This window comes from Accipiter gentilis, chromosome W (assembly GCF_929443795.1).
Source record: "Accipiter gentilis chromosome W, bAccGen1.1, whole genome shotgun sequence".
NCBI lineage: Eukaryota > Metazoa > Chordata > Aves > Accipitriformes > Accipitridae > Astur > Astur gentilis.
Window position 1 is genome coordinate 32,238,838 of NC_064918.1, and position 27,228 is coordinate 32,266,065.

The 27,228-nt window shown below is 45.4% G+C and overlaps 4 protein-coding genes across 21 annotated transcripts in view; 3 read left to right on the forward strand and 1 right to left on the reverse strand.

Moving 5' to 3' along the window:
* Nucleotides 1-27,228, forward strand: part of LOC126035473 (uncharacterized) — a 309,976-nt gene that overhangs the window by 186,148 nt on the left and 96,600 nt on the right. The window lies entirely within an intron of this gene.
* LOC126035483 (uncharacterized) overlaps nucleotides 1-27,228 on the forward strand; it is a 187,573-nt gene that overhangs the window by 141,911 nt on the left and 18,434 nt on the right. The gene's annotated exons all lie outside the window — the stretch shown is intronic.
* LOC126035447 (protein Hook homolog 3-like) overlaps nucleotides 1-27,228 on the reverse strand; it is a 144,873-nt gene that overhangs the window by 81,174 nt on the left and 36,471 nt on the right. For 14 of the 16 annotated variants that reach the window (XM_049794039.1, XM_049794034.1, XM_049794026.1 and 11 more), the window contains 3 exons: nucleotides 20,558-20,608; nucleotides 10,172-10,304; nucleotides 4,446-4,513 (listed from right to left, as the gene is read on the reverse strand). In XM_049794039.1, the coding sequence (XP_049649996.1) occupies nucleotides 4,446-4,513; nucleotides 10,172-10,304; nucleotides 20,558-20,608 (252 nt within the window). Of the gene's footprint in view, nucleotides 1-4,445; nucleotides 4,514-10,171; nucleotides 10,305-10,551; nucleotides 10,610-20,557; nucleotides 20,609-27,228 lie in introns of all 16 variants that reach the window. The other 2 variants (XM_049794040.1, XM_049794041.1) reach the window with 1 other exon arrangement.
* The window catches only part of LOC126035460 (uncharacterized), a 255,710-nt gene that overhangs the window by 4,878 nt on the left and 223,604 nt on the right, over nucleotides 1-27,228 (forward strand). The window lies entirely within an intron of this gene.

Below are 27,228 nucleotides of genomic sequence, written 5' to 3' on the forward strand. Positions count from 1 at the left end.
AAAAAACCACCCCACAAAACAAAAGTAAAATAGTAAAATAACCCAAAACGTAGGCAGGAAATTTGGCACTAGCCTGTTCTTGACAGCACTGACTTAAAGAGATAGAAAAAAGAAGCTGATCTGGCAGGAAGTTTGGGGATTTTTTTTAAATCCTAATTTTAAGAACTCTCAATTTGCAATTTTAGTGCTTGAAATGATTCCATAGTCATCCAATAGGATCCAAGACTGTTAGAATGCAGCATGAGAGAAAAAGATAACAGGTAGCAGAGCCCTCAGGCTCAAGTGACATCTCTTCAGTGACATCTTTTAGAAATGTAACAGAAATAGTGAAATTGCTCTAGTGGTCAACATGAAATTTGTCATTTTTTGCTCACATTCAGAAGCAGTGAAGGCCTAGGAAGAAAAGGCATATTGCCAAAGACTTAAGAACTGTTATTTTCTTCTGGACACTTGCCATACTTTCTTGTCAGAAAGTACAGGAAGCTATTCCTTTTAACTATTCCCCTGCAGTAAATCTCCATTATGAAGCCTGACTGAGAAGTTACTCATGGCAACAGAGTGGTCCCCAACATTATTCTGTAGTTTTCTTCTTTTATGCTTCCATCTGCATTGTTAGTGTAATTTATCAGTTAAAGATGATCAAGAAAACCTTTATTGCATATAGCAACTCTCCAGGCTAAGGACTGCTAAGCACAGCAGAAGAATAGTCTTTCCCCATCACCATAGTCTTAAAAATAAATCAGGTATCCCATTACTATCCTTAAAACGACATTTTTACAAAACACATTGCAGCATATTTTTTAACATGCTACAAAGTATTATCAGGAATACCTTAAAAAGTCTATTAATATTGCTAATAACTGACAAAAGAATATTTTGCTGCATGTTTCTTTATTTCTTTTCATTTGTTCAGTTACAACATTTAGTTGTTCAGATATTATTTTTTTTCCAACTATTAGATAGAAATTTTTAAAAGCTTTTTGATACTGTCTCTCACAGCATCCTTCTGGACAAAATGTCTGCATACAGTTAGACAAGTCCATAATACATTCGGTGAACAATTGGCTGATGGGTTGGGCTCAAAGAGTTTTAGTAAATGGGGTTACATCAGGCTGGTGACCAGTCACCAGTGGGGTTCCCCGGGCTCCATTTTAGGGACAGTGTTCTTTAATGGTTTTATAAATGATCTGGTTGCAGGAGTCAAATGTACATTAAGTTTGCCAATCATACTAAAATAGGAGGAGCTGTGGACTCCCTCGAGGGTAGAGAGGCCTTACAGAGAGATCTGGACAGACTAGATCTGGGCAATCACCAACCATATGAAATTTAACAAGAAGTGCCAGATTCTCCACCTGGGATGGGGTAATCCTGGTTATACATACAAACTGGGGGACGAGAGGCTGGAGAGCAGCCCCACAGACAGATATCTGGGGGATTGGGTTGATGGCAAGTTGAATGAGTCAACAGTGTGCCCTGGCAGCCAAAAGGGCCAAGCATGTGTCACAACCCAGGCTGGAGAGACCAGGGAGTAGTGTTGAATTCAGAATTCCCTCAGGCTAAATTAAGGTGAAACGACAACAAACAATCAGTTAAACATTTTATTCATGGCAGAAGCAACCTGAACTTGGAGGGCATTAACAGTAGGTGGTGGGGTTTCTCTCAACAGGAATTGGCATGGAACTACCTCAGTAACCCAGGGTAACCATATACATCAATTCAGGGAAAAAGGAGAGCCCTCCCATTGAGTCACGAGGTTCAGAGTGGACCCCCTTGCTTTCTAGACTCCTTTGCAGAGAGGAGCCTAAGGGATGGCTAGATCCACTCCTAGTCCCAGACTTGGTCAATGGTTTTATGTCTTAAAGGGATGAGGTGTAGGGATTATGGAAAAGGAAAAAGAAAGAGAGAACAAGACAGAGAGAGAAAAAAGGAAGAGAGAAAGATTTCACTGGTCCTGGGACCAGCGCTGGTTCAGTCAGCTGAAGGGTCCAGTCAGTCCGAGCCAGTTCCTGTGGGCTTGCATACCCGGGGCTTCAGTTTGTGTCCTTTTATCATCCTTGCCCCTCCTTCGGGCGGGCACTCAAACTTATTAGACAATTAGGTGTCATGAGCAGTTTGTGAGCCTTTGGGACTTGGGGGTCATTTGGGGAGTAACTTCTCCTTCCCTGCAGACCTGATCTTTGGCCATGTATGTTGAGCTGTCCTGCTCAGCATCTCAAAACAGTATATCAAAATGGCATGGTGAATTGCCCTGCTCAGCATATCAGAACAGCATTATCAGAACACAGAGCTGTGCACCCTCCAGCACCCAACCTCTCCAGTCTTGTTGCTGATGGGTGCCGATTGGCTTATTTTCACCTGTGGTTCCTTGCTATGCAGGGTTCGTTGTTATGCAAAGTTCATCATTATGCAGAATTTGTCCCACCACAATGTTTGAGACATTAACTCTTTCAGACTCTCACACTGTGTCCTGGGGTGCATCAAGCACAGCATAGCTAGCTGGTTGAGGGAGGTGATTGTCCCACTCTACACTGCACTGGTGCAGCCTCGCCTCAAGTACTGTGTGCAGTTTTGCATGCCTCAATATTAGAAGGACAACAAACTATTAGAATGTGTCCAGAGGAGGGCAACCAAGATGGTGAAAGTTCTCAAGGGCAAGACTGAGCAACTGAGGCCACTTGGTTTGTTCAGCTTAGAGAAGAGAAGGCTGAGGGGTAACCTCATTGCAGTCTACAACTTCCTCAAGAGGGGCAGTGGAGGGGGAGGTGCTGATCTCCTCTCTGGTGACCAGTGATAGGACATGAGAAAATGGTTTGAAGCTGCATCATGGGAAGTTCAGATTGGACATGAGGAAAAGGTTCTTCACTGAGAGGGTGGTCAGTCACTGGAACAGGCTCCCCAGGGAAGTGGTCATGGCACCAAGCCTGTCAGAGTTCAAGGAGCATCTGGATGATGCTTTTAGTCATATGGTTTAGTGTTAGGTAGTCCTAGGAGGAGCAGGGAGTTGGACTTGATGATCCTCATGGGTCCCTTCCAACTTGAGATATTCTATGACTCTATGATTTTATGAAAAAAATCTACAGTATTTGGTTACTTACATAAAAGCAGTATAATACACTTCAGGAGCTACATAGTAGGAAAGATAAAGGAAGGGGACCCCATTATCAAAACATTCTTTAAGTCAATGTATTGGGTTTACATGGCAAGGTTTTGGTAGCAGGGGGGGCTACAGGGGTGGCTTCTGTGAGAAGACACCAGAAGCTGTCCCCATGTCAGATGGAGCCAGTTCCAGACGTCTCCAAGACAGACCCACTGCTGGCCAAAGCTGAACCAATCAGTGACGGTGGTAGCAACTCTGTGATAATATATTTAAGAAAGGGTAAAAAACCGCTGCACAGCAGCAGCTGAGGGAGAGGAATGGGAATATGTGAGAGAAACAACCCTGCAGATACCAAGGTCAGTGAAGAGGGAGGGGGAGGAGGTGCTCCAGGTTCCAGAGCAGAGATTTCCCCTGTAGCCCATGGAGGACCCCACACGAGAGCAGGTAAATGTGCCCTGAAGGAAAATGCAGCCTGTGGAGAGCCCACGCAGGAGCAGGCTCCTGGCAGGAACTGTGGCCCATGGAGAGGAGCCCACATGGGAGCAGGTTTTCTGGCAGGACCTGTGACCCCACGGGGGAACCATGCTCGAGCAGTCCATTCCTGAAGGACTGCACCCTGCGGAATGGACCCATGCTGGAGGAGCTCTTGAAGAACTGCATCCTGTGGGAAGGACCCATGTTGGAGAAGTTCATGGAGGACTGTATCGTGTGGGTAGGACCCCACACTAGAGCAGGGGAAGAGTGTGAGGAGGAAGAAGTGGCAGAGATGAAGTGTTATGACTTGACTGCAACTCCCTATTACCTATCCCCCTGCGCTGCTTGGGGGGGGGAGGAGGTAGAGAAGTCAAGAGTGAAGTTGAACCTAGCAAGAAGGGAGGGGTGGGGGGAAGGTGTTTTTAGATTTGTTGTTATTTCTCATACCTTACTCTCTTTTTAATTGGCAATAAATTAAATTAATTTTCCCAAGTCGAGTATGTTTTGCCTGTGATAGTAATTGATGAGTGATCTCCCTGTCCCTATCTTGACCTATGAGCTTTTCCATTGTATTTTCTCCCCCTGTCCTATTAAGGAGGGGGAGTGATAGAGTGGCTTGGTGGGCGTCTGGAGGCTAGCCAAGGTCAACCCACCACAGCTGAGAAGATTTAAACTTCTAGAGCAGTGGGACATGCAACCAAAGTTCTTTGACATGAAGAAGGCTTTCTTGATTTGTTTTTCTAACTCAAAAGAGGAAAATGTTTCTTCTAAAATTGCAAACTCTGTGCCCCTTTTTCATCACAGTGGAAAAAAGTGTGGTTTTTTGCAACATTGAAAGGCTTAATTTCTACACGCTATGGACACTCTAACATACCTCCTGAATGGCTGTCATGACAACATGTTGAACTGATTCTTCCATCATCATTATGGTCTGTATGTATTCTGAAAATAAGAGAATTGAGGTGTGTTACTATTTAAGCTTGAGAAAGTCACACAGAACATGAGATCAATAGTCATATCTTTCCTACAAGCTGAGCAGGTACTACAGATGAAACTGAAATTTGTAATTACCTTTCAAGTTTCAGGCTAGCAAACTCAAGAACACATTATAGAAAAAAAAGTCTTCAGACATAAATTAAGGTTCACTGGAACACTGCAACGTTTGGAGGTTTTTTGCCTATGATGGCCATTTTTTTCTTCCCCATTACCTCTCAAAAGAACTGTCTACTCTCCAAGTGCTTTTCTCCCTTTGTTCCTGAATTATTCAGGCAATAGAGGAACAGGATCCAAGGATGGGTTGTCTTTTTCCATTACTTTGTCTCCTTGTCCTGCCTTTCTACACCACCCTCATTTCACAGAATTTCCATATAAGGTCTTGAGAAAGCACAGAACTAAGAATACAATAAATCCTCTCCACATTTTCTCTTCCTTTTCTATACATAGATGTGACTGGTGTTGGAAGCATGCTGTAGGAGGATTGAGTGGTTAGAATGTCAAATTCTGATATTTAGACTGAGTCAGATTTGTGACTTGTCCAATATCATATGCATCCCAGCCAGGTATCATGACCTTTTTTTTTTTTTTTTCCAAATGCCATGTATATCATTTTTATGACTTGTCTAAGAGAAAAGTGTTGGGAATCAGCCACCTCAAATTTAGAAGAGGCACGACAGTAAATAATCAAACTACATATAACTAGACTGCTTAGATGTCTGTATCTCATGTTTTTAATGTTTAGACTGGCAGAATATGCAAAGTTCAGGGAAAGATACATTCCTCACTAATAATGCCAAGCAGCTACAAAAATAAAGAATGAGAAATTTACACTTCTGTGACTGACCAACACACCCCCACAGTGGAAGAAGGATCAGAGGAATCATAGAATCATTTAGGTTGGAAAAGACCTTTAAGATCATCAAGTCCAACCGTAAACCTAACACTGCAAGAATGCTGAGCTCAGGGAAGAATGTAAGGAATGATCCCCAATTATTGTAAAGAAAGCTGAACTTATCTCAACACAAGGGAGACTGAAGGGTAGCCTTTGTTTTAGCTATAGGGTTGTACCAGGGGGTCATCAGGCTGTATAAACAGCCTTCCTTGAGATAATTAGTAGAGAGTAATGGCTTCCTGAGATAGCCAGACTAGCATGGGGAGAAGTGTATATGTGCCTCAGCCCAACATAAAGTAGAAAAACTGCACAACTAATAAAATGAACTTTGAGGAGAGCAACGGGCTTGAGCTAACTTCAACATGCATATTCCTTCCAGGCAACTGGGGACACCCAGTGTTGTGACAGTGAGCATAGAGAGATCGGTAATGGGAATCACATTTGTATTGTGATTCTACTGTATATTGCAATTGCTATATTATGCTTGCATTGTGATTTCAGTATATTGCTGTATGACTCTGCTAAATCAAAATCCCATGTAACATCAAATATCTTCAAATAAGTAAATTTTATATTAAACATTAAACCCTCCTTATGTGGAATATCTAAAAGAACTTGGTCAGAGAGTATTTGACAACTTCAGAGATGTTAACTAAACAGTCAAGTGGAAGAGAGGTGGCTAAATTAAGGTATTTATGTATTTATGGAAGGGAAAACACTTGTATTCTAAATAAGAGGATGGCCAGACTTTCTCCTGCTTAAGGGAAGAATAAAAGTAGTTTCAGGATGAGAGATTAAAGCAATTCAGAACCCTGAGAAAACTGGAAAGGGGAAATTAGCTTAAAAGCTAAGATAGTCAATACAAGAGGAAGACAACAGTCTTGAAAACCAAGCTGCCGTTTTGCCAGAAAGGAAACAAAAGTGAGGTGTATTAGGGAGAGACAGCCTTTGATAGAACCATAGCATAAATACAGTAAGCGTAGCTTTTTCTTTCACTTATCCACCTACATCTTTTATGAAGACTCTTGCAACTTGCCCCGATATCTGCTGGAGGGACAACACAACAGGGCATAAGCAATCCAGGAGGTTCCTGGGGTGCATCAATGACAACTTCCTGACTCCAATGATAGAGGAAACAATGAGGAGAGGTGCTCTGCTATACCTCATACTCAAAAACAAGGAGGGACTCATGGGGAATGTGAAGGTCAAAGGCAGCCTTAGCTGCAGTGACCATGAGATGGTGGAGTTCAGGATGCTGAGAGGAGGGTAAAAAACAAGATCACAAGACTGGACTTCAGGAGAGCAGACTTTGGCCTCTTCAGGGATCTGCTTGGTAGAGTCCATGGTATTATCCTGGGATCTGGAGGGAAACAGGCGCAAAGAAAGTTGGTTCATACTAAAGGATCGCTTCCTACAAGCTCAGAAGAGCTCCATCCCAGTGAATATGAAGTCAGGCAAAAACTCCAGGGGGCCTGTATGGATGAACAAGGAGCTCCTGACAAAATTAAAAAAACAAAACCAAAATATACAGAAGGTGGAAGCAGAGACAGGTATCTTGGGAGAAATACAGAGACATTGTCTGAGCATCCAGGGATGAAGTTAGGAAAGCCAAAGTCCAAATGGAACTGAATCTGGCAAGGGATGTCAAAGGCAACAAGAAGGGCTTCTTGAAGAATGTAAGTGGAAAAAGGAAGACTAGGGAAAATGTGGGCCCACTGCTGAATGGGGTAGGGGAACTAGTGACAAAGGACATGGGAAAGGTGGAGATACCAAATGTCTTTGTTCCTTCAGTATTTAACAGCAAGATCAGACTTCAGGGATCCCATTTCCCAGAGAAGAGGGGGAAAATCTGGAGCAAGGAAGACGTACACTTGGTGGAAGAGGATCAAGTCAGGGACTAGTTAAGCAAATTGGACATGCATAAGTCCATCAGCACCGATGGGATGCACCCACGAGGGCTGAGGGATCTGGCTGATGTCATTAAGAGACCACTCTTGATAATCTTTGATCAATCATGGTGACTGGAAAAAGTGCCAGAGGACTGGAGGAAAGCAAATGTCCCTCCTATCTTCAAGTAGGGCAGGAAGGAGGACCCAGGGAACTATGGGCTGGTCAGCCTCACCTCCATCCCTGGGAAGGTGATGGAGCAGCTAATCCTGGAAACCATTTCCAGGCACATGAAGGACAAGAAAATGATCAGGATTAGTCAGCATGGCTTCACCAAGGGGAAGTCATGCTTGACCAACTTGATAAACTTCTGCGATGAAATGACTGGCCTGGTGGATGAGGGGAGAGCAGTGGATATTGACTACCTAGACCTGAGTAAGGCCTTTGGCGCTGTCTCCCATAAGATCCTCTTAGAGAAGCTGTATGGGCTGGATGAGCAGACACTGAGGTGGATTGAAAATTGGCTGAACGGTTGGGCCCAGAGGGTGGTGATCAGTGGCACGAAGTCTAGTTGGACAGCAGCGACTAGCAGTGTACCCCAGGGGTCAATACTGGGTCCAGTCCTGTTCAATGTCTTCATTAATGATCTGGATGATGGGGCAGAGTGTACCCTCAGCAAGTTTGCTGGTGACACAAAAGTGGGAGGAGTGGCTGATATGCCAGAGGGTCGTGCTGTCATCCAGAGGGACTTCAACAGGCTGGAGAAATGGGCTGACAGGAACTTCATACAGTTCAACAAGGGGATGGGCAAAGTCCTGCACCTGGGGAGGAACAACCCCAGGCACCAGTACATGCTGGGGGTCACCCAGCTGGAAAGCAACTTGGCAGAAAAGGACCTGGGGGTGCTGGTGGACACCAGGTTGAACATGAGCCAGCAATGTGCCTGTATTGGGTGTGGCTGGGATAGAGTTAACTTTCCCCATAGCAGCCCTCATAGTGCTGTGCTTTGTAGTTGTAGCTGGAAGGGTGTTGATAAGACACCAATGTTCTGGCTACTGCTGAGCAGTGCTCCCACAGCATCAAGGCTGTCTCTCCAAACTCCCCCCACAAAGGCTGGGGTGGGCAAGAGGTTGGGAGGGGACATAGATGGTACAGCTGACCCAATCTGACCAAAGAGATATTCCATACCATATGAGGTCATGCTCAGCAATAAAAGCTAAGGGAAAGGAGGGGGAGGAGGGGGCATTTGTTATTAAGGCGTTTGTCTTCCGAAGCAACCACTATGCATACTGAGGCCCTACTTCCCAGGAAGTGGCTGGACATTGCCTGCTGATGGGAAGTAGAGAATAATTATTTTTTGTTGTTGTTTCCTTTGCTTCTGCGTGCAGCCTTTGCTTTTCTTATTAAACTGCCTTTATCTTGACCCATGAGGTTTTAATCTTATTTTCTCCTCCCTGTCTCACTGAGGAGGGGAGTGATAGAGTGGCTTGGTGGGCACCTGGTGGCAGCAAAAAGGGTAAATGGTATCCTGGGCTGCATTAGGAGGAGTGTTGCCAGCAGGTCAAGGGAGGCGTTCCTTCCTCTTTATTCAGCACTGGTGAGGCCACACCTGGAGTCCTGTGTCCAGTTCTGGGCTCCTCAGTACATGAGAGATATGGAGCTACTGGAGGGTGCAAGGAAGATGGAGCCAGGCTCTTTTCAGTGGACGGGACAAGAGGCAATGGGCACAAACGGAAACAAAGGAGGTTCTGTCTGAATATCACGAAACACTTTTTTATTGTGAGAGTGACTGAGCACTGGAACAGGTTGTCCAGAGAGGTTGTGTAATCTCCATACTTGGAGATGTTAAAAAGTCATATGGACATGGTCTTGGGTAAATGGCTCTAGGTGGCCCTGCTTGAGCAGGGACATTGGACCAGATGACCTCCAGAGGTCCCTTGCAACCTGAACCATTCTGTGATTCTTTGATTTTAAGCGTTATGAATAATTGTTTGCATTTTTACCTTAATCTGACTCGAGTTAAACATAATTTAAGGGAACTGGATAACAATAAGACATCACACACCCAAGGATGCAATAAGGGCCCTGGAACACCTTAAGAAATGCTTTAACTGTCTGCCATATATGGAGAGAAACAGAACAGGTCCCCATTTTACTTGTGTAGGTCAGATAAAGTACTGGCACCACAGAAGCCAGAGGAGATAGAAGTGTTTTCCAATAACTGCTGAGGTGGGATTCAGTAGCTTAAATATAGGCCTCTAGTGACACTTTAGATGTCCTTGGGATATCCTGCCTGGCCTCCAGCTACTGGTGCAGAAGGGCACAATCTCCCATGCTCCAGTGCTAACCCTGTGCAGAAGTCTCAGAACCCTAGTGTCTCAGTTTTCAGTAGATGGCACCTGGTGACAATGAAGGCTCTCTGACATGCAGTAAGATATTGGGATACATTCCTGAACCCAAGGGTCACAGTGAAGGATGTGTAAATCACATTTGTTGATTCTTCACTTCACAGAGCTACCTCACACATGAATAGTTAAAGGTTGGCGACAAGACTTTTCATTTGTGAAGTCCCTTTTCAGCTTGGGGAACCCAAACTAAAAATATGCATGTTGAAAGCAAAACCAATTCCACATTTCCAGCCTGCAAACTTAGTAAAGCTCATAATATAACAACACTTATTGTCTGTAAAATAAAATAGTGTTATGATTTAGAAAATGTAAATTTGTTTCTCATAGCAACCTATCATTTTCCCTCAGTGATGTAAAAAGCAAGTCAGATTTTCATTAACTGCCCTGGAAGCAAAACATACTTTCAAAATTTAATACCTTGCTTCTGTTCACAATTCACAGCACATCCCAAGATAAGCTGAAGCATTCTCCCAAGCTCTGCAGCATCAGAGTGCTCTCCAATCAGGTTAACATCAGGAAGAGTGAAGTCATTAATCTGTTGCCCTAGAATCTGCATACATATGTACATCAGTACATATACATACACATACATTACAAAATACAAAGATGATTCAGAGACAATAGAAAGCACTTACTCTAATTTGGCATAGTTTTCAAATCCATCTTTAAAACAAATTAAAAAAATTTCACCAGCTCATATACATATTTCAAAATATAAACCCACCCATATCACTTGACACAACTGACATTTTGGAAAGCTGTCTCAACTAATAACAAAGTATTAGTTTCAAACTTACCAAGAACAAGATTTGTTCTTCCAGGTAAGGAAAGGTAACGTAGGTAGGCCTAAAAAAGCTGATCAATTGCACTTGATGAATTAAATTATTTTTTAAATTTTTTTCATTAAAAAAATGTAATGCCTAAAAGCTTTCCACCTGGAATAAAGTCTGAATTTCTAAATCATACCATTGCAAAGTCATAAATTAAATGTTTTACTTCAGCAAAAAACATCTAGCATGAATGGATAACAAATCTCAGTTTGTAAAACACTTGGTCTAACAGTATTGTAGATCTAATCTAAGGATACTTAGCATGTCCAGAGCCAAAACAACTAATTTCTCATCCATGAGAAAAGGACCTGACCTAGTGGTACAACATGCAATTAAAGAGAGCAAATGTAAATACAAAAAGAATGAAGAGAAAAAAGCATGAGAGGGTGAGAGAGAGAGAAGGCACCTGTGCGCGGGGGGACAAGGATGACTGTGAGAGTGAGGGAGGTGGTGAGGGCAAGAGAGCCAGAGCAAGAGAAAAGGTGAGGGAGAGAAGGCAAGAGAGAGGGCAAAAAGGTGAGAGAGGGGGTGAGAAGGCGACTAAGAGAAGGCAAGAAGGAGTGAGAGACGGAAGGCAAGAGAGAAGGAGAGAGACAGAAGAGAGAGAAAGGGATTGAGGAATAGAGAAGGGGGAGAGAACTAGGCAGAGGAGGCAGGTGAGAGAGAGAAGATGGGCAAGACAGTGCAGGAAAGCGACTGAGAGGGAGAGAGGTAGCTATGTGGAGAGAGAGGGCATGTGGAAGTGAGAGAGAGGGTGAGCAAGAGAGGAGGTGGGTGGGCAGGTGAGAGAAGGTGAGAGAAGGTGAGAGAAGGTGAGGGGGTGAGCAAGTGTGCAAGTGGCAGAATGAGAGCAATCAAGAATGCGAGCGAGTCAGAAGGTGAGAGACAGGAGGTGAGAAAATGAGAAGGTGAGTGAGCAAAAGGGTGAGAGGGGGAGAGAGAAGGCAAGAGAGATGAAGAGGGCGAGCAAGAGAAGAAGGAGAAAGGGGGGGAAGAGAAAAGGAGGAAGGGAGATAGGGGAAGGGAGAGGGGGTGAAGGAAGTAGGAGAAGGAGAGAGAAGAAGGGAGAGAGAGGGGGAAGGGAGAGGGGAAAAGGAGGGGGGACATGAGCAGGGGGATAGGACACAGAAAGGGGTGCAATGGGAGAAGCAAGAGGGGGGGGAAATGACGTGCAGGAAGTAAGAGAGGAGGTGAAGCTAGGGGAGGGGAAATGAATGAAGAGGAGGGGAAGTGAGAGGTGGAGGGAAGTGGGGGACAGATAGTGAAAGTGGGGGTGGAAGGATGTCCATGAGCAAGAGACAGCACAAGGGAGAGCAAGAGAGAATGAGCAAAAGTGCAAGCCAGATAAGATTAGTGCCAGCAAGTGCAAGAAAGCCCATAAATGAGAAAGCAAACAAGAATATAAGTTGTCTTGAAGAAAAAGAAGAAAAACATAGCAGAATTATTGGAAAATGCTTTGCAATTAGGAAGAATTTACATTAATGATTATCTGTAGAAGTAATTAAATATTTCTGCTAGAAGTAATCACTCATTTACTGAATGTTGTTTTTCCTTAATATCAGAGCAATCAAGGTATTCATATGAAAATTGTTGAACAGATGTAGAAATCAAGTTGTTGAAAAGTTCCCAGGATTTTACTTCGGAGGAATCATAAGGTGACTGGGGTTTTTTTCATAGAATCATAGAATCGTTTAGGTTGGAAAAGACTTTAAGATCATCAAGTCCAACTGTCAACCCAACACCACCATGCCCACTAAACCATGTCCTGAAGTGCCACGTCTACGCATTTTTTGAACACCTCCAGGGATGATGACACCACCACTTCCCTGAGCAGCCCGTTCCAATGCCTGACAACCCTTTCAGTAAAGAAATTGTTCCTAATATCCAATCTAAACCTCCACTGGTGCAACTTGAGGCCATTTCCTCTTGTCCTATCACTAGTTACTTGATAGAAGAGACCAGTACCCACCTCACTACAACCTCCTTTCAGGTAGTTGTAGAGAGCGATAAGGTCTCCCCTCAGCCTCTTCTCCACACTAAACAACCACAGTTCCCTCAGCCGCTCCTAATAAGACTTGTGCTCCAGGCCCCTCGCCAGCTTCGTTGCCCTTCCCTGGACACACTCCAGCACCTCAATGTCTTTCCTGTAGTGAGGGGCCCAAAACTGAACACAGTACTCGAGGTGCGGCCTCACCAGTGCCGAGTACAGGGGAACAATCACTTCCCTGCTCCTGCTGGCCACGCTATTTCTGATACAGGCCAGCGTGCCATTGGCCTTCTTGGCCACCTGGACACACTGCTGGCTCATATTCAGCTGGCTGTCAACCAGCACCCCCAGGTATTTTTCTGCCAGGCAGCTTTCTAGCCACTCTTCCCCAAGCCTGTAGCGCTGCATGGGGTTGTTGTGACTGAAGTGCAGGACCCGGCACTTGGCCTTGTAGAACCTCATACAATTGGCCTCAGCCCATCGATCCAGCCTGTCCAGATTCCTCTGTAGACCCTTCCTACCCTGAAGCAGATCAACCCTCCCTCCCTCCCTCCCAACTTGGTGTCGTCTGCAAACTTACTGAGGGTGCACTTGATCCCCTCATCCAGATCATTAATAAAGATATTAAAGATAACTGGCCCCAGTACTGAGCCCTGGGGAACACCACTTGTGACCTGCCACCAACTGGATTTAACTCCATTCACCAGAACTCTGTGGGCTCGTCCGTCTAGGCAGTTTTTTACCCAGTGATGTGATGGAACCAGAACTGCCTTAAGCATGCAACAATCCAACATTACACACCATTCTCCTGCTGCGCCCAATTTCACCCGCATGCAACACAGCACTGAAGCCCAATCCTGCTCTGCTGACACGACACTTTATCCCCTTCTACAGTACGTAAAAATTCTGATTGGGCAGGGCCACTCCGATTGGCAGATCCTCTGGTGTTGACTAACCAGGTGGCTTTTGCTAAGTGTGTATCCCAAGGTTTGAAGGTTCCACCCCCCATTGCTCTCAATGTAGTCTTTAACAGACCATTGTATCGCTCGATTTTCCCAGAGGCTGGTGCATGATAGGGGATATGATACACCCACTCAATGCCATGCTCTTTGGCCCAGGTGTCTATGAGGTTGTTTCGGAAATGAGTCCTGTTGTCTGACTCAATTCTTTCTGGGGTGCCATGTCGCCACAAGACCTGCTTCTCAAGCCCCAGGATAGTGTTCCGGGCAGTGGCATGGGACACAGGGTATGTTTCCAGCCATCCGGTGGTTGCTTCCACCATTGTCAGCACATAGCGCTTGCCTTGGCGAGTTTGTGGGAGTGTGATATAGTCAATCTGCCAGGCTTCCCCAAATTTATATTTCAGCCATCGCCCTCCATAACACAGGGGCTTTAACTGCTTCGCTTTCTTAATTGCAGCACATGTTTCACATTCATGGATAACCTGCGCGATAGTGTCCATGGTCAGGCCCACCCCTCGATCTTGAGCCCATCTATATGTTGCATCTCTTCCCTGATGGCCTGAAGTATCATGGGCCCACTGAGCCATAAATAGCTCACCCTTATGTTGCCAGTCCAGATCCACCTGAGCCACTTCAATCTGGCAGCCTGATCCACCTGTTCGTTGTTTCGATGTTCTTCAGTGGCCCGATCCTTGGGTACGTGAGCATCTACATGACGTACTTTTACAACCAGATTCTCTAGCCGGGACGCAATATCTTGCCACACTGCGGCAGCCCAAATGGGTTTACCTCTGCGCTGCCAGTTGCTCTACTTCCATCGCTGTAGCCACCCCCACAGGGCATTTGCCACCATCCATGAGTCAGTATAGAGATAGAGCACTGGCCACTTTTCTCTTTCAGCAATGTCTAATGCGAGCTTGATGGCTTTCACCTCTGCAAACTGACTCAATTCACCTTCTCCTTCAGCAGTTTCTGTGACTAGTCGTGTAGGACTCCATACAGCAGCTTTCCACCTCCAATGTTTTCCCACAATGCGACAGGATCCATCAGTGAACAGGGCATATTGCCTCTCATTTTCTGACAATTTATTATACAGCGGGGCCTCTTCAGCCCGTGCCACCTCCTCCTCTGGCGACATTCCAAAATCATTGCCTTCTGGCCAGTCCGTGATCACTTCCAAAATTCCTGGGTGACTGGGGTTTCCTATGCGAGCCCGTTGTGTAATCAGTGCAATCCACCTACTCCACATGCCGTCAGTCGCGTGATGTGTAGAGGAGACCCTCCCTTTGAACATCCAGCCCAGCACTGGCAGTCGGGGTGCTAAGAGGAGCTCTGTCTCAGTACCAACCACTTCTGAGGCGGCTCGAACTCCTTCATATGCTGCCAGTATCTCTTTTTCAGTTGGAGTATAGCGAGCCTCGGATCCTCAATATCCTCGTCTCCTGAACCCCAGGGGTCGGCCTCGGGTCTCCCCAGGTGCTTTCTGCCAGAGGCTCCAGGTAGGGCCATTCTCCCCAGCTGCAGTGTAGAGCACATTTTTAACATCTTGTCCTGTCCGGACTGCTCCAAGAGCTATGGCATGAACAATCTCCCTTTTAATTTGTTTGAAGGCTTGTTGTTGCTCAGGGCCCCATTTAAAATCATTCTTCTTCCGGGTCACTTGATAGAGAGGGCTTACAATCAAACTGTAATTTGGAATATGCATTCTCCAAAACCCCACGACACCTAAGAAGGCCTGTGTGTCCTTTTTATTAGTCGGGGGAGACATAGCTGCTATTTTGTTAATCACGTCCATTGGGATCTGACGATATCTGTCTTGCCATTTTATTCCCAAAAACTGGATCTCCTGTGCAGGTCCCTTGACCTTACTTTCTTTTATGGCAAAACCGGCTTTCAGAAGGATTTGGATTATTTTCTTCCCTTTCTCAAACACTTCTTCTGCCGCGTTGCCCCATACGATGATGTCATGAATGTATTGCAGGTGTTCCGGAGCTTCACCTTTTTCCAGTGCAGTCTGGATTAGTCCATGGCAAATGGTGGGGCTGTGTTTCCACCCCTGGGGCAATCGATTCCAAGTGCATTGGACACCCCTCCAAGCAAAGGCAAATTTTGGATGACACTCTGCTGCCAGAGGGATTGAGAAAAACGCATTAGCAATGTCTGTTGTGGCATACCACTTGGCTGTCTTTGACTCTAGCTCGTATTAAAGTTCTAGCATATCTGGAACGGCAGCACTCAGTGGTGGCATGACTTCATTCAGGCCGCGATAGTCAACTGTTAGTCTCCACTCCCCATTAGACTTCCGCACTGGCCATATGGGACTATTAAAGGGTGAGCGAGTTTTGCTGATCACTCCTTGGCTCTCCAGTTGGCGAATCAACTTGTGGATGGTAATCAGAGAGTCTCGGTTGGTGTGATATTGCCGCTGGTGCACCGTCGTGGTAGCAATTGGCACTTGTTGTTCTTCAACCTTGAGCAACCCCACAATAGAAGGGTTGAGAGAGAGACCAGGCAGGGTAGACAGCTGTTCAGTGCCCTCCGTCTCCAAGGCAGCTATACCGAAAGCCCATCGATACCCCTTTGGGTCCTTAAAATACCGCCTTCTGAGATAATCTATGCCAAGCATACACGGAGCCTCTGGACCAGTCACAATGGGGTGTTTCTGCCATTCATTCCCAGTTAGGCTTACTTCAGCTTCCAATACAGTTAACTCTTGAGGTTCCCCTGTCACACCAGAAATACAAATGGGTTCTGTCCCTTTATAACTTGATGGCATTAGAGTGCACTGTGCACCAGTGTCCACTAGAGCCTTATACTCCTGTAGGTCTGATGTGCCAGGCCATCGAATCCACACAGTCCAATAGACCCGGTTATCCCTTTCCTCCACCTGGCTGGAGGCAGGGCCCCTCTAATTCTGGTTAGAGTATTCAGTATTCACTTCTCGTAGAATTGGCTCAGAAGTCCCTTCAAGAGGATCGGAAATAAAGTCAGCCCTTCTACTCTGTTTGGAAACTGGAGCGGCATTTTTCCTGGTAGAATCCCCTTTTGTGGTGGTTTTTCCTCGCAGTTCACGTACCCGTGCATTTAGGACCGAGGTAGGTTTTCCATCCCATTTCCTCATGTCTTCTCCCTGATCACAAAGGTAAAACCACAGGGCAACTCGCGGTGTGTACCTTCTATATTGTCTCTCTTGGGCAGAGGAAGGCTCACTCCTAATAGCTGAGACATTGGTCCTTACAAGTGTGGAGTAGGACATATCCTCTTGGAATTGCTAGAAATCCTCAGACAGCATCTCCACAACCAAAATGCAGGTTTGTAGGGAGGAGGAGAGATTTTCTTCGTATTGACGGAGTTGGCGAGCCACTTCATCCACTGTCGGTGCCTCTTCGTCTTTCCAGGCCATTATTGCCAGTGAGTTGGCATAGGACGATGGTGCCCTCTGTACAAACTTGCACCACATGGGTCGTGTGCATTGGACTTCGTCTGGATCTTTGGGTAATTGTGGGTTGTCCGGGTCATGATGAATCGTCTCTAGCACAGCTAATTCCCTCAGATATTGGATACCTTTTTCCATGGTGGTCCACTTGCTTGATTGACATATAACATCTTCCTTAAAGGGGTACCTTTCCTTCACACTTGACAGGAGTCGCCTCCAGATGCTGATGGCTTATGTCCCTCTTCCAATTGCCTTGCCAATGCCACCTTCCCTGGCAAGCGATCCCATCTGATTGGCTTCCCTACCTTCTAATTCCAAGCTATTAGCCCCATTGTCCCAGCATCAGAGAAGCCAGGTGATAATATGCTCACCTATATGGCGGCCAAAATCTTTTCGCATATGCCGCAGCTCACTCAAGGATAGGGACCGGGTGATTACCTCTGGTTCTGCCTCTTCTTCCGGTTCCCGTGATGGCCCTGGTTCATCTTCATCCTTCGCTAAGCGAACTGATTTTTTTGTATATTTCTTTTTCTGTACGGGGGCAACTGATACTGGTGCAGGTTGGTCCTCTGGTTCAGTTGCAGTATCGCTCGTCGTGTGTTGGATAACCGCAGTGCCTGTTGCCGAGGTTTGGATAGCAGCAGTGCTCGTCCTTGGGGCTGGAGGGGCTGCAGTGGCTGTTGCTGAGGTTTGGGTAGCCCGAGTTCTTGTCGCCGGGGCTGGAGGGGTCACGGTGCCTGTCGCCAAGGTCTGGGTGCCTGCAATGCTCCTTGCCGGGCCTGGAGGGGCTGCAGCGCACATTGCCGAGGTTTGGGTGGCCGCAGTGATCATCGTTTTGTTGTTAGGTGTAGAGACTTTCTCTTCCCCTTGAGGGTACTGAGTGGTGTCGAACAGGGCTCGATAGGCATGGGCCAGGCCCCAGCACGTTGCAGTGATTTGTATCTCTCTGGAGCTGCTGGGGTGACAGCGTACCTTTTCCAAATATTTTACTAGTTCTTCTGGATTCTGCACTTGTTCAGGGGTGAATTTCCAAAACATTGGAGGTGCCCACTTTTCTAGGTACTTGCCCATATTACCCCACACACCCTGCCACTCATAATTATCCAGCCTTGGGGCACATCTCTGGGTGATCTTCTTAAATAGTTGTTTAACCTTAAACAAGAGCTGAACCACATTCAGAAGCATGCTAATTCCTAGCAGTAGGGCTAGGACCATGCTGGTCCCAACACCCCAGGAGTACTGAAATTTTTCAAAATTCTCAAACACCATTGTAACTGGACTGAAGGAGAAAGGAGAGGGGAAGAAAGGTACCCCACGGATACACTGGTTTTCCATGGAGGAAAGGTAAATGTTATAATTATTAATAGTTTCCCACAGATGGCTCCCGCAGCATAAAGGTGACAATGCTAAGTGCAAATACCGGATTAATCCCACAGCCGATGACTTTATCATACCATAAACCAGTGTTATACCATACATCAAAGCAAAAATCTTAATCCACCTCCCACAGATGATAAGCAGCAGAAGAGGAACTACATACAGCAAGCGAGGTGATACATAACAGAGATTTAAAACCATAGCAACAACTCTAAGAACACATAAATCAACATAATGAACGCTTGGAACAAATTTGTTTTAACAAGCTCTGGTCAGGTTTGTCGTTATCTCAACCCTTCGTGCCCCACATTGGGTGCCAAAATGCACTGTCGTGGTTGAAGCCCAGCCAGCAACTAAGCACCACTCAGCCGCTCACTCACTCCCCCCCGATCCCACTGGCTAGGGGAGAAAATCGGGAAAAAGAAGTAAAACTCCTGGGTTGAGATAAGAACAGTTTAATAGAACAGAAGAGAAGAAACTAATAATGATAATGATAACACTAATAAAATGACAACAGTAGTAATAAAAGGATTGGAATGTACAAATGATGTGCAGGGCAACTGCTCACCACCTGCCGACCGATACCCAGCTAGTCCCCGAGCCGCGATTCCCTGCCCCCCACTTCCCAGTTCCTATACTAGATGGGACGTCACATGGTATGGAATACACCGTTGGCCAGTTTGGGTCAGGTGCCCTGGTTGTGTCCTGTGCCAACTTCTTGTGCCCTGGCTGGGCATGAGAAGCTGAAAAATCTTTGACTTTAATCTAAACACTACTTAGCAACAACTGAAAACATCAGTGTTATCAACATTCTTCACATGCTGAACTCAAAACATAGCACTGTACCAGCTACAAGGAAGACAGTTAACTCTATCCCAGCTGAAACCAGGACAATACATACATACATATATATATATATCAGATGACGGAAAAGGTGATGATGATTGAATAGGATGTATTGGAAAGTATGGGACCTGAGCATGATGTACATGCTATAGAATAAGGGGTGGATACTGTCCTGGTTTCAGCTGGGATAGTGAGACAAGGGGAGTCAAAAGAATCTCAGTAGACATAATAAAGGGGATGAAAGATGATGTTTAGCGCTTACATTGTTGAAATTAGCTGAGGCAGAGACAGTTCCTGATAAGAAACAGGAGCTAGCCCCAAGAGCCAGCCAAGACTGGTCTTGTGGCTTGGGTGAATACCAAGAAATCACTGAGCCTGCGCAAGGAAAGAGGTTACTAGCGGTGACGAAGAGGAGTCATCTATCTTCATCTCTGCAACCACCAGATGACCACCATAAAGAGGCACTGCGCAGGCGCAGTTGAGAGGAGACTATGGAAATGACCTCTTGGAGCTAATTTTAATATGAAGAGGGGACAGGTCATGCATATGTATAGGCGTATTGTGAATATGTAATACCTGACTGTATAAACTTGAGGTGAACTGCCGAGTCGGGCGCGCACGACTTTGGTTGGACTACCCCCCGTACTGCCCAGCACTGAATGAACATACCTACTTTACAATCTCACTGATTGTGAAGTCTGTTTTCTGCACGTCAATGGTTAATTTTCTTTCTAGTAGCTGGTATAGAGTTATGTTTGGGGTTCAGTATGAGAAGAATGTTGATAACACACTGATGTTTTCAGTTGTTGCTAAGTAGTGTTTAGACTAAGTCAAGGATTTTTCAGCTTCTCATGCCCAGCCAACAGGAAGGCTGGAGGGGTATAAGAAATTGGGAGGGGATACAGCCAGGGCAGCTGACCCAAAGTGGCCAAAGGGATATTCCATACCATGTGATGTCATGCCCAGTATATAAACTGGGGGGAGTTGGCCTGGGGGGAGTGCAACTCGGGACCTAACCGGGCATCGGTCGGTGAGTGGTGAGCAACTGCATTGTTCATCACTTGTTTTGTATATTCCAATCCTTTTATTATTATTATTGTCATTTTATTATTGCTATTATTATCATTATTAGTTTCTTCCTTTCTGTTATATTAAACTGTTCTTATCTCAACCCACGAGTTTTACCTTTTTCCTCCCGATTCTCTCCCCCATCCCACTGGGTGGGGGGAGTGAGTGAGTGGCTGCGTGGTGCTTAGTTACCGGCTGGGGTTAAACCACGACACCCAAAAAATCAGCAGACTATATTGTACATTGACGAGAATAACAAAAGAAAAGTGAATGTAAATTACTTAAGACTGCTCTTACCTCATGGTTATAATCCAGTATCCCTTTTAAAATTTTCTTCAGGTTGCTTACCTGTGACAGGAAGAGGAAGGAAATACATTAAAAATGCAGGGAACACCTAAATAGACGATAACTTACACAAATACTATATGGAGTAGAGAATCACACAAAAAACCCTCCCACAACCCACCATCAAGAATCATGCAATATACATCTGTTTAAGTTCCCATGAGAATTTCTGTCTGAACAGTTTTAATTTGTATAAAGTTATGCAGTGGTTCCTTGTGAAAAAATGGAACCCAATTAGGTCTATGAAAACACCACTACCCCCCCTGAAAACTACACACCACATTGTCTTGGATGGGTTTTAGATAAGACACTATGATTTTCTAAATGAAGTCTTCTCTAGAGTACTTGTTTATCTTCGGATGTTTTTATATTTAAAAAATAAAATATTCTTTTCTTCTCTGCTTTTCTTGAAATACCCTGGTGAATCTTACTCTCTAGAAACATACACCTCCAACCCAAAACCCCTAATAATCTCATATTTCACTGCTCAATCATACTCCTTACACTCTAAGCTACAGAAATTTATTTTTTCATGTTCTCATTAATTATTTCTCCTGGTTCCTACATTTTTTCATTGCTAATCTATGACTTCTTTACAATTAAATGCCTTCCTTACAATAATCAAGACAAAATTCCACATTTCTTGTCAGAATCTTCAATCCTATGCAACAATAACTACTGTAACACTTGCACAACCAATGCCAAAGTTAAATTCCATATAAGCAGGAGGCTTGTATTTATGCCAGGTTACTCTAGTACTGAAGGGTTTCAGCTCACTTTCTGCTGAAAATTCATTTAGGACAATGTATTGGTTTTGTGTGGCAAGGTTTTGGTAGGGGGGGGTGGGGGTTTACAGGGGTGGCTTCTGTAAGAAGCTGCTAGAAGCTTCCCCTGTGTTCAAGAGAGCCCATACCAGCCAGCTCTAAGATGGACCCACCACCGGCCAAGGCCGAGACAATCAGCGATAGTGGTAACACCTCTGTGATAACATTTTTCAGAAGGGAAAAAGTTGGGACGCAGAGAAACAGCCATCGGAGAGAGGAGTGAGAACATGTAAGAGAAACAACCCTGCGGACACCAAGGTCAGTGAAGAAGGAGGGAGAGGAGGTGCTCCAGGCACCGGAGCGAAGATTCCCCTGCAGCCCGTGGTGAAGACCATGGTGAGGCAGGCTGTCCCCCTGCAGTCCAGGGAGGTCCACTGTGGAGCAGATATCCACCTGCAGCCCGTGGAGGACCCCACACCAGAGCAGGTGGGTTCCCGAAGGAGGCTGTGACCCCGTGGGAACCCTGCGCTGGAGCAGGCTCCTGGCAGGACCTACGGATCTGTGGAGAGAGGAGCCCAGGGTAGAGCAGGTTTTCTGGCAGGACTTGTGACCCTGTGGGGGACCCACGCTGGAGCAGTGTGCTCCTGAAGGACTGCACACCATGGAAAGGACCCATGCTGGAGCAGTTCGTGAAGAACTGCAGCCCGTGGGAAGGACCCACGTTGGAGGAGTTCGTGGAGGACTGTCTCCTGTGGGTGGGACCCCACGCTGGAGCAGGGGAAGAGTGTGATGTGTCCTGCCCCTGAGGAGGATTAGCGGCAGAAAATAACGTGTGATGACCGTAAACCCCATCCCCGTCCCCATTGTGCCACTGGGGGGGCTTGGTGAAGAAATCCAGGAGTGAAGTTGTGCCCGGGAAGAAGGGAGGGGTGGTGGGAAGGTGTTCTGAGATTTGGTTTTATTTCTCATTACCTTGCTCTGGTTGATTTGTAATAAATTGAGTTAATTTTCCCTAAGCTGAGTCTGTTTTGCCCGTGACGGTAATTAGTGAATGATCTCTCCTGTCCTTATCTCGACCCGCAAGCTTTTTGTTATATTTTTCTCTCCCCTGTCCAGCTGAGGATGGGGGAGTGATAGAACAGCTTTGGTGGGCACCTGGCGTCCAGCCAGGGTCAACCCATCACAGACAAGTATCAGAAGAGCATGTATTAAAAATTATGAAGATATTGTATGGATCTCATAGGTTATATTTAGAATAAACAAATCTTCTGGTTGAAAATATCTTCTACAGATTCTCAGCCTATTACTGTCATAACATATTCAGCAAAGAATTTAAACAATGGAAGCAATGTGTTATCTCATTTGACAGGAAGTTTAAATAAATAACTTCTGTAAAGACTTCCTGAAGAGACTGGAAGAGTTAATGCCTCAAACATTGTGGTGGGGCAAGTTCTGCTTAAAGACAAACCCCACACAGCAAGGAACCAAGGTGAAAAGCCCATCAGCTCAGACATCAGCAACAGGAGGGGGAGGGCATGCTGGAGGGTGCCCAGCTCCCTGTTCCGATAAGCTGTTCTGATACAAAGATCAAACAATGGCCACGTCTGCAGGGAAGGAGAAGTTACTCCACAAACAACCCCCAAGCCCAAAGGCTCACAAATTGCTCATTAACCTAGAGGAGTTTCGGTGCCCACCCAAAGGAGGGGCAAGGATGATAAAAGGACACAAACTGAAGCCCCGGGCACGCAAGCCCACCGGAACTGGACCCCTCAGCTGACTGGACCCCTTGGCTGACTGAACCAATGCTGGACCCAGGACCAGCGAAATCTTTCTCTCTTCCTTCTTCTCTCTCTGTCTTCTTCTCTCTTTTCTTTTCCTTTTCCACAAGCCCTACACCTCATCCATTTCAAGACAAAAACTGTTGACCAAGTCTCAGACTAAGAGTGGATCCAGCCGCCTCTGGGCCCTTCTCTGAGGAGGAGTCTAGAAAGCAAGGGGGTCTGCTTTGAACCTCGTGACTTGATGGGAGGGATCTCCTTATTCCCTGAATCGATGTATGTGGTTACCCTGGGTTACACGGTTTACAGAAGTAGTCTTATGCCAATTCCCGTTGTGAGAAACCCTGCCACCTACTACCATGCCTCCCCAGTTCAGTTTGCTTCTGACATAAATAAAATGTTTAACTGATCGTTTGGTGTCACTTCACCTTAACTTAGCCCGAGGGAATTTCTAATTAAACACGACTCCCTGGTCTGTCTAGTCTGGGTCCTGACAGAGGGCTGGAGAGAATAGTTAGGAAGTTGAATTTTCCTGGGTAATCATGTCCCAGTTCAATTCATCTTATCTGAGACCTAAATAGCATACTGTCCTATGACAAAGTTTTACACCACAGGTGATTACACTTCACAAGATGCATACTACTGACATCATAGAAGTTGTGACATGAAATGCAAAACTGTAACACAGGGAGGAGGGAGGGGAAATGAAACAGAACACCCAAATTTTTACTTTCTTTAAAACAAGAGATATTAATATATAATAGACTTTTGATATTGGACAGCCTCTTTAAGTTATCTATCTTCCAAAAAGATATGAGAACACACAGTAGAAAATAAATTAGGAAGCACTATACTGATATCCAAGGACAAATGATGAGCTCCAGCATAGCCAAAATGAGAGCTGCTGAAAGCTAAACTGTCCTGGTTTCAGCTGGGATAGAGGTAATTGTCTTCCTAGTAGCTGGTATAGTGCTATGCTTTTGAATTAGGTATGAGAAGAATGTTGATAACACTGATGTTTTCAGTTGTTGCTAAGTAGTGTTTATTCTAAAGTCAAGGATTTTTCAGCTTCCGATGCCCAGCCAACAAGAAGGCTGGAGGGGCGCAAGAAATTGGGACGGGACGCAGCCAGGGCAGCTGACCCAAACTGGCCAAAGGGGTATTCCATACCATGTGCTGTCATGCCTAGTATATAAACCGGGGGGAGTTGGCCTGGGGGGGATTGTGGTTTGGGAACTAATTGGGCATCGATCAGCGGGTGGTGAACAATTGTATTGTGCATCACTTGTATATTCCAATCCTTTTATTATTGCTATTGTCATTTTATTAGTGTTATCATTATCATTATTAGTTTCTTCTTTTCTGTTCTATTAAACTGTTATCTTAACCCACAAGTTTTACTTCTTTTTCCTGATTTTCTCTCCCATCCCACTGGGTGGGGGGGAAGTGAGTGAGTGGCTGCGTGGTGCTTAGTTGCTGACTGGGATTAAACCACAACAAAACTCAGTTTCTCTCCAAAGAAAAGTTCAAGAATGCAACAGGCTATTAATCGTAAAAGATAAAGGAGAGCCCTGAACTTAAAAATGGTGATGGTCTGACCATTTCATTCCTACTAAACCCACCCCTTACATTAGCAGGAGTCAAAACCTGACCAACTACAGGCATATATAAAACATCACTGAACCTAAAGTTATACTGAAACATTCACCTAAACATCTAAAAAGACATACCAAGCACTCTGGCAACTAAGGTAAGAAATAGAGATGCTACATGACAATCTGCAGACAACAGCTGTTCCTGTATCTCTTTTAATCAGATGTACACAAATCATTAGTTTATCTCCAGGTTTAATCCCCCTCTCCTGCTATCAAATACACCAGTTTTGGTCTAAGAACTTCAAAAATTTCCTAGATGATTGCCAAATGGTCCAGGCCCCACGATCTCTCTCAGTGATCATCATGCACTGTCATAACCAAAGTCTACAGCAAATTTAAGAATTATATCAATTGATTTTCATATCGTTGCAAAGAATACTGTACTGATTGGAATATCAGTTTCAAACTTGATTCATTAAAAACCTTCCAGTTTGTAATTTGCCTCAGGCTGCTGCAGAAAGCACCACAGAAAACCATTGGCCGTGTTTCTCCTCCATCTTCTCACTGCACTGCTCTGCAGTTTTAGTTTCCTGTTCTATTTAGTTTGCTATTCCCTCCCCCACATCCACCTGGTAGCTTCTAGACTGTTGACTCCATATTAGAACAAACATGATAGATAATAAGCAAATAACAGTCATTTTAATATCTGATAAATATTACTCAGTAACAGATGTTGTCCTGGATTCAATTGGGATAGAATTAATTTTCACAGGAACCTGGGAGGGGGCACAGCCAGGACAGCTGACCTGAACTAGCCAAGGAGCTATTCCATACCATGTGACATCATGCTCAGTATATAAATGGGGAGCAGGTTGGCGGGGAGCTCGCTTTCTCTGTGGGGGAAGTGGCGGAGCATCAGGTTCCGGGTGGTGAGCAATTGTACTGTGCATCACTCGTTTTGTATATTCTTTTATTAGTACCGTTGTTGTTGTAACTTCTCTTTTTGTGTTGTCCCAGTAAACTGTCCTTATCTCAACCCACAAGGTTCTATTTCTTTTTTTTTTTCTTTCTCCTTTCTGATTCTCCTCCCCATCCCACGGGAGGGTGCGGGGAGGAGTGAGCGAGCGGCTGCGTGGTCCTTTGTTACCAGCTGGGCTTAAACCATGACAGATGTGTACAAGGCTTAGTACCCAGTGTGTAAAATCTGCACTCAATTAGTGTGTAAAATCTGCACCTAATTAAGCATATTCCAATCAATGCCAATAGTGTCAAACAAAGATCACCAATGGGAAACTTGAATGGGCATTGATGAAATATATAATTGTACTGAGGGGAAATGGTTGGGGGTTGTTGTCCCAATGCAACTGTGACACACCACCACCACCCCCCGCTGCACTCTAAAGGATGTTCACATGTGGACATCTGCCACTTCTCTTCCTGGCTGGTTGCTGGGGAGAGTTTTCACTTCCTTTCTCTCCCTCTCTATCCCTATGTTTTAATTTGTGCCCATTGCCTCCTGTCCTGTCAGTGGGCATCACGAGAAGAGTCTGGCTCCTTCTTCTTCACTCCCTCCCATCAGGTATTTATATACACTTATAAGTCGTGTCCCCCTCCCTGAGCCTTCTCTTCTCCAGGTTGAACAGTTGCAGCTCTCTCAGCCTCTCCTCATAGGAGCGATTGCTCCAGTCCCTTAATTATCTTTGTGGCCCTGTGCTGGACTCTCTCCAGTAGCTCCATATCCTTCTTGTACTGGGAAGCCCCAAACTAGACACAATAACCCAGATGCAACCTCACCACTTCTGAGTAGAGAGGAAAGTTCACCTCCCTTGACCTGCTGGCAACACTCCTCCTAATGAAGCCTAGGATGCTGTTGGCTGCCTTTGCTGCAAGGACACATTGCTGCCTCATGTTCAACCTGGTGTCCACTCAGCACCCCCAGGTCCTTTTCTGCCAAGCTGCTTTCCAGCTGGGTGATGCCCAGCATGTACTGGTGCCTGGGGTTGTTCCTCCCCAGGTGCAGGGCTTTGCCCTTCCCCTTGTTGAACTTCATGAGGTTCCTGTCAGCCCATTTCTCCAGCCTGTCCAGGTCCCTCTAGATGACAGCCTGACCCTCTGGCATATCAGCCACTCCTCCCAGTTTTGTGTCATCAGCAAACTTGCTGAGGGTACGCTCTGCCCCATCATCCAGATCATTAATGAGGAGGTTAAACACTATTGGCCCCAGTATCGACCCCTGGGGTACACGTCTAGTGACTTGCCTCCAACTGCACTTTGTGTCACTGATGACAACCCTCTGGGCCTGGTCATTCAGTCAATTCTCAGTCCACCTTACTGTCCATTTATCTAACTTGTACTTTGTCAACTTCTCTATAAGGATGTTAAGGGATACAATGTCAAAGGCTTTACTAAAGTCAAGGAAAACCACACTTACTGCTCTCCCCTCATCCACCAAGCTAGTCACCTCACTCTAGAAGGCTATCAGGTTG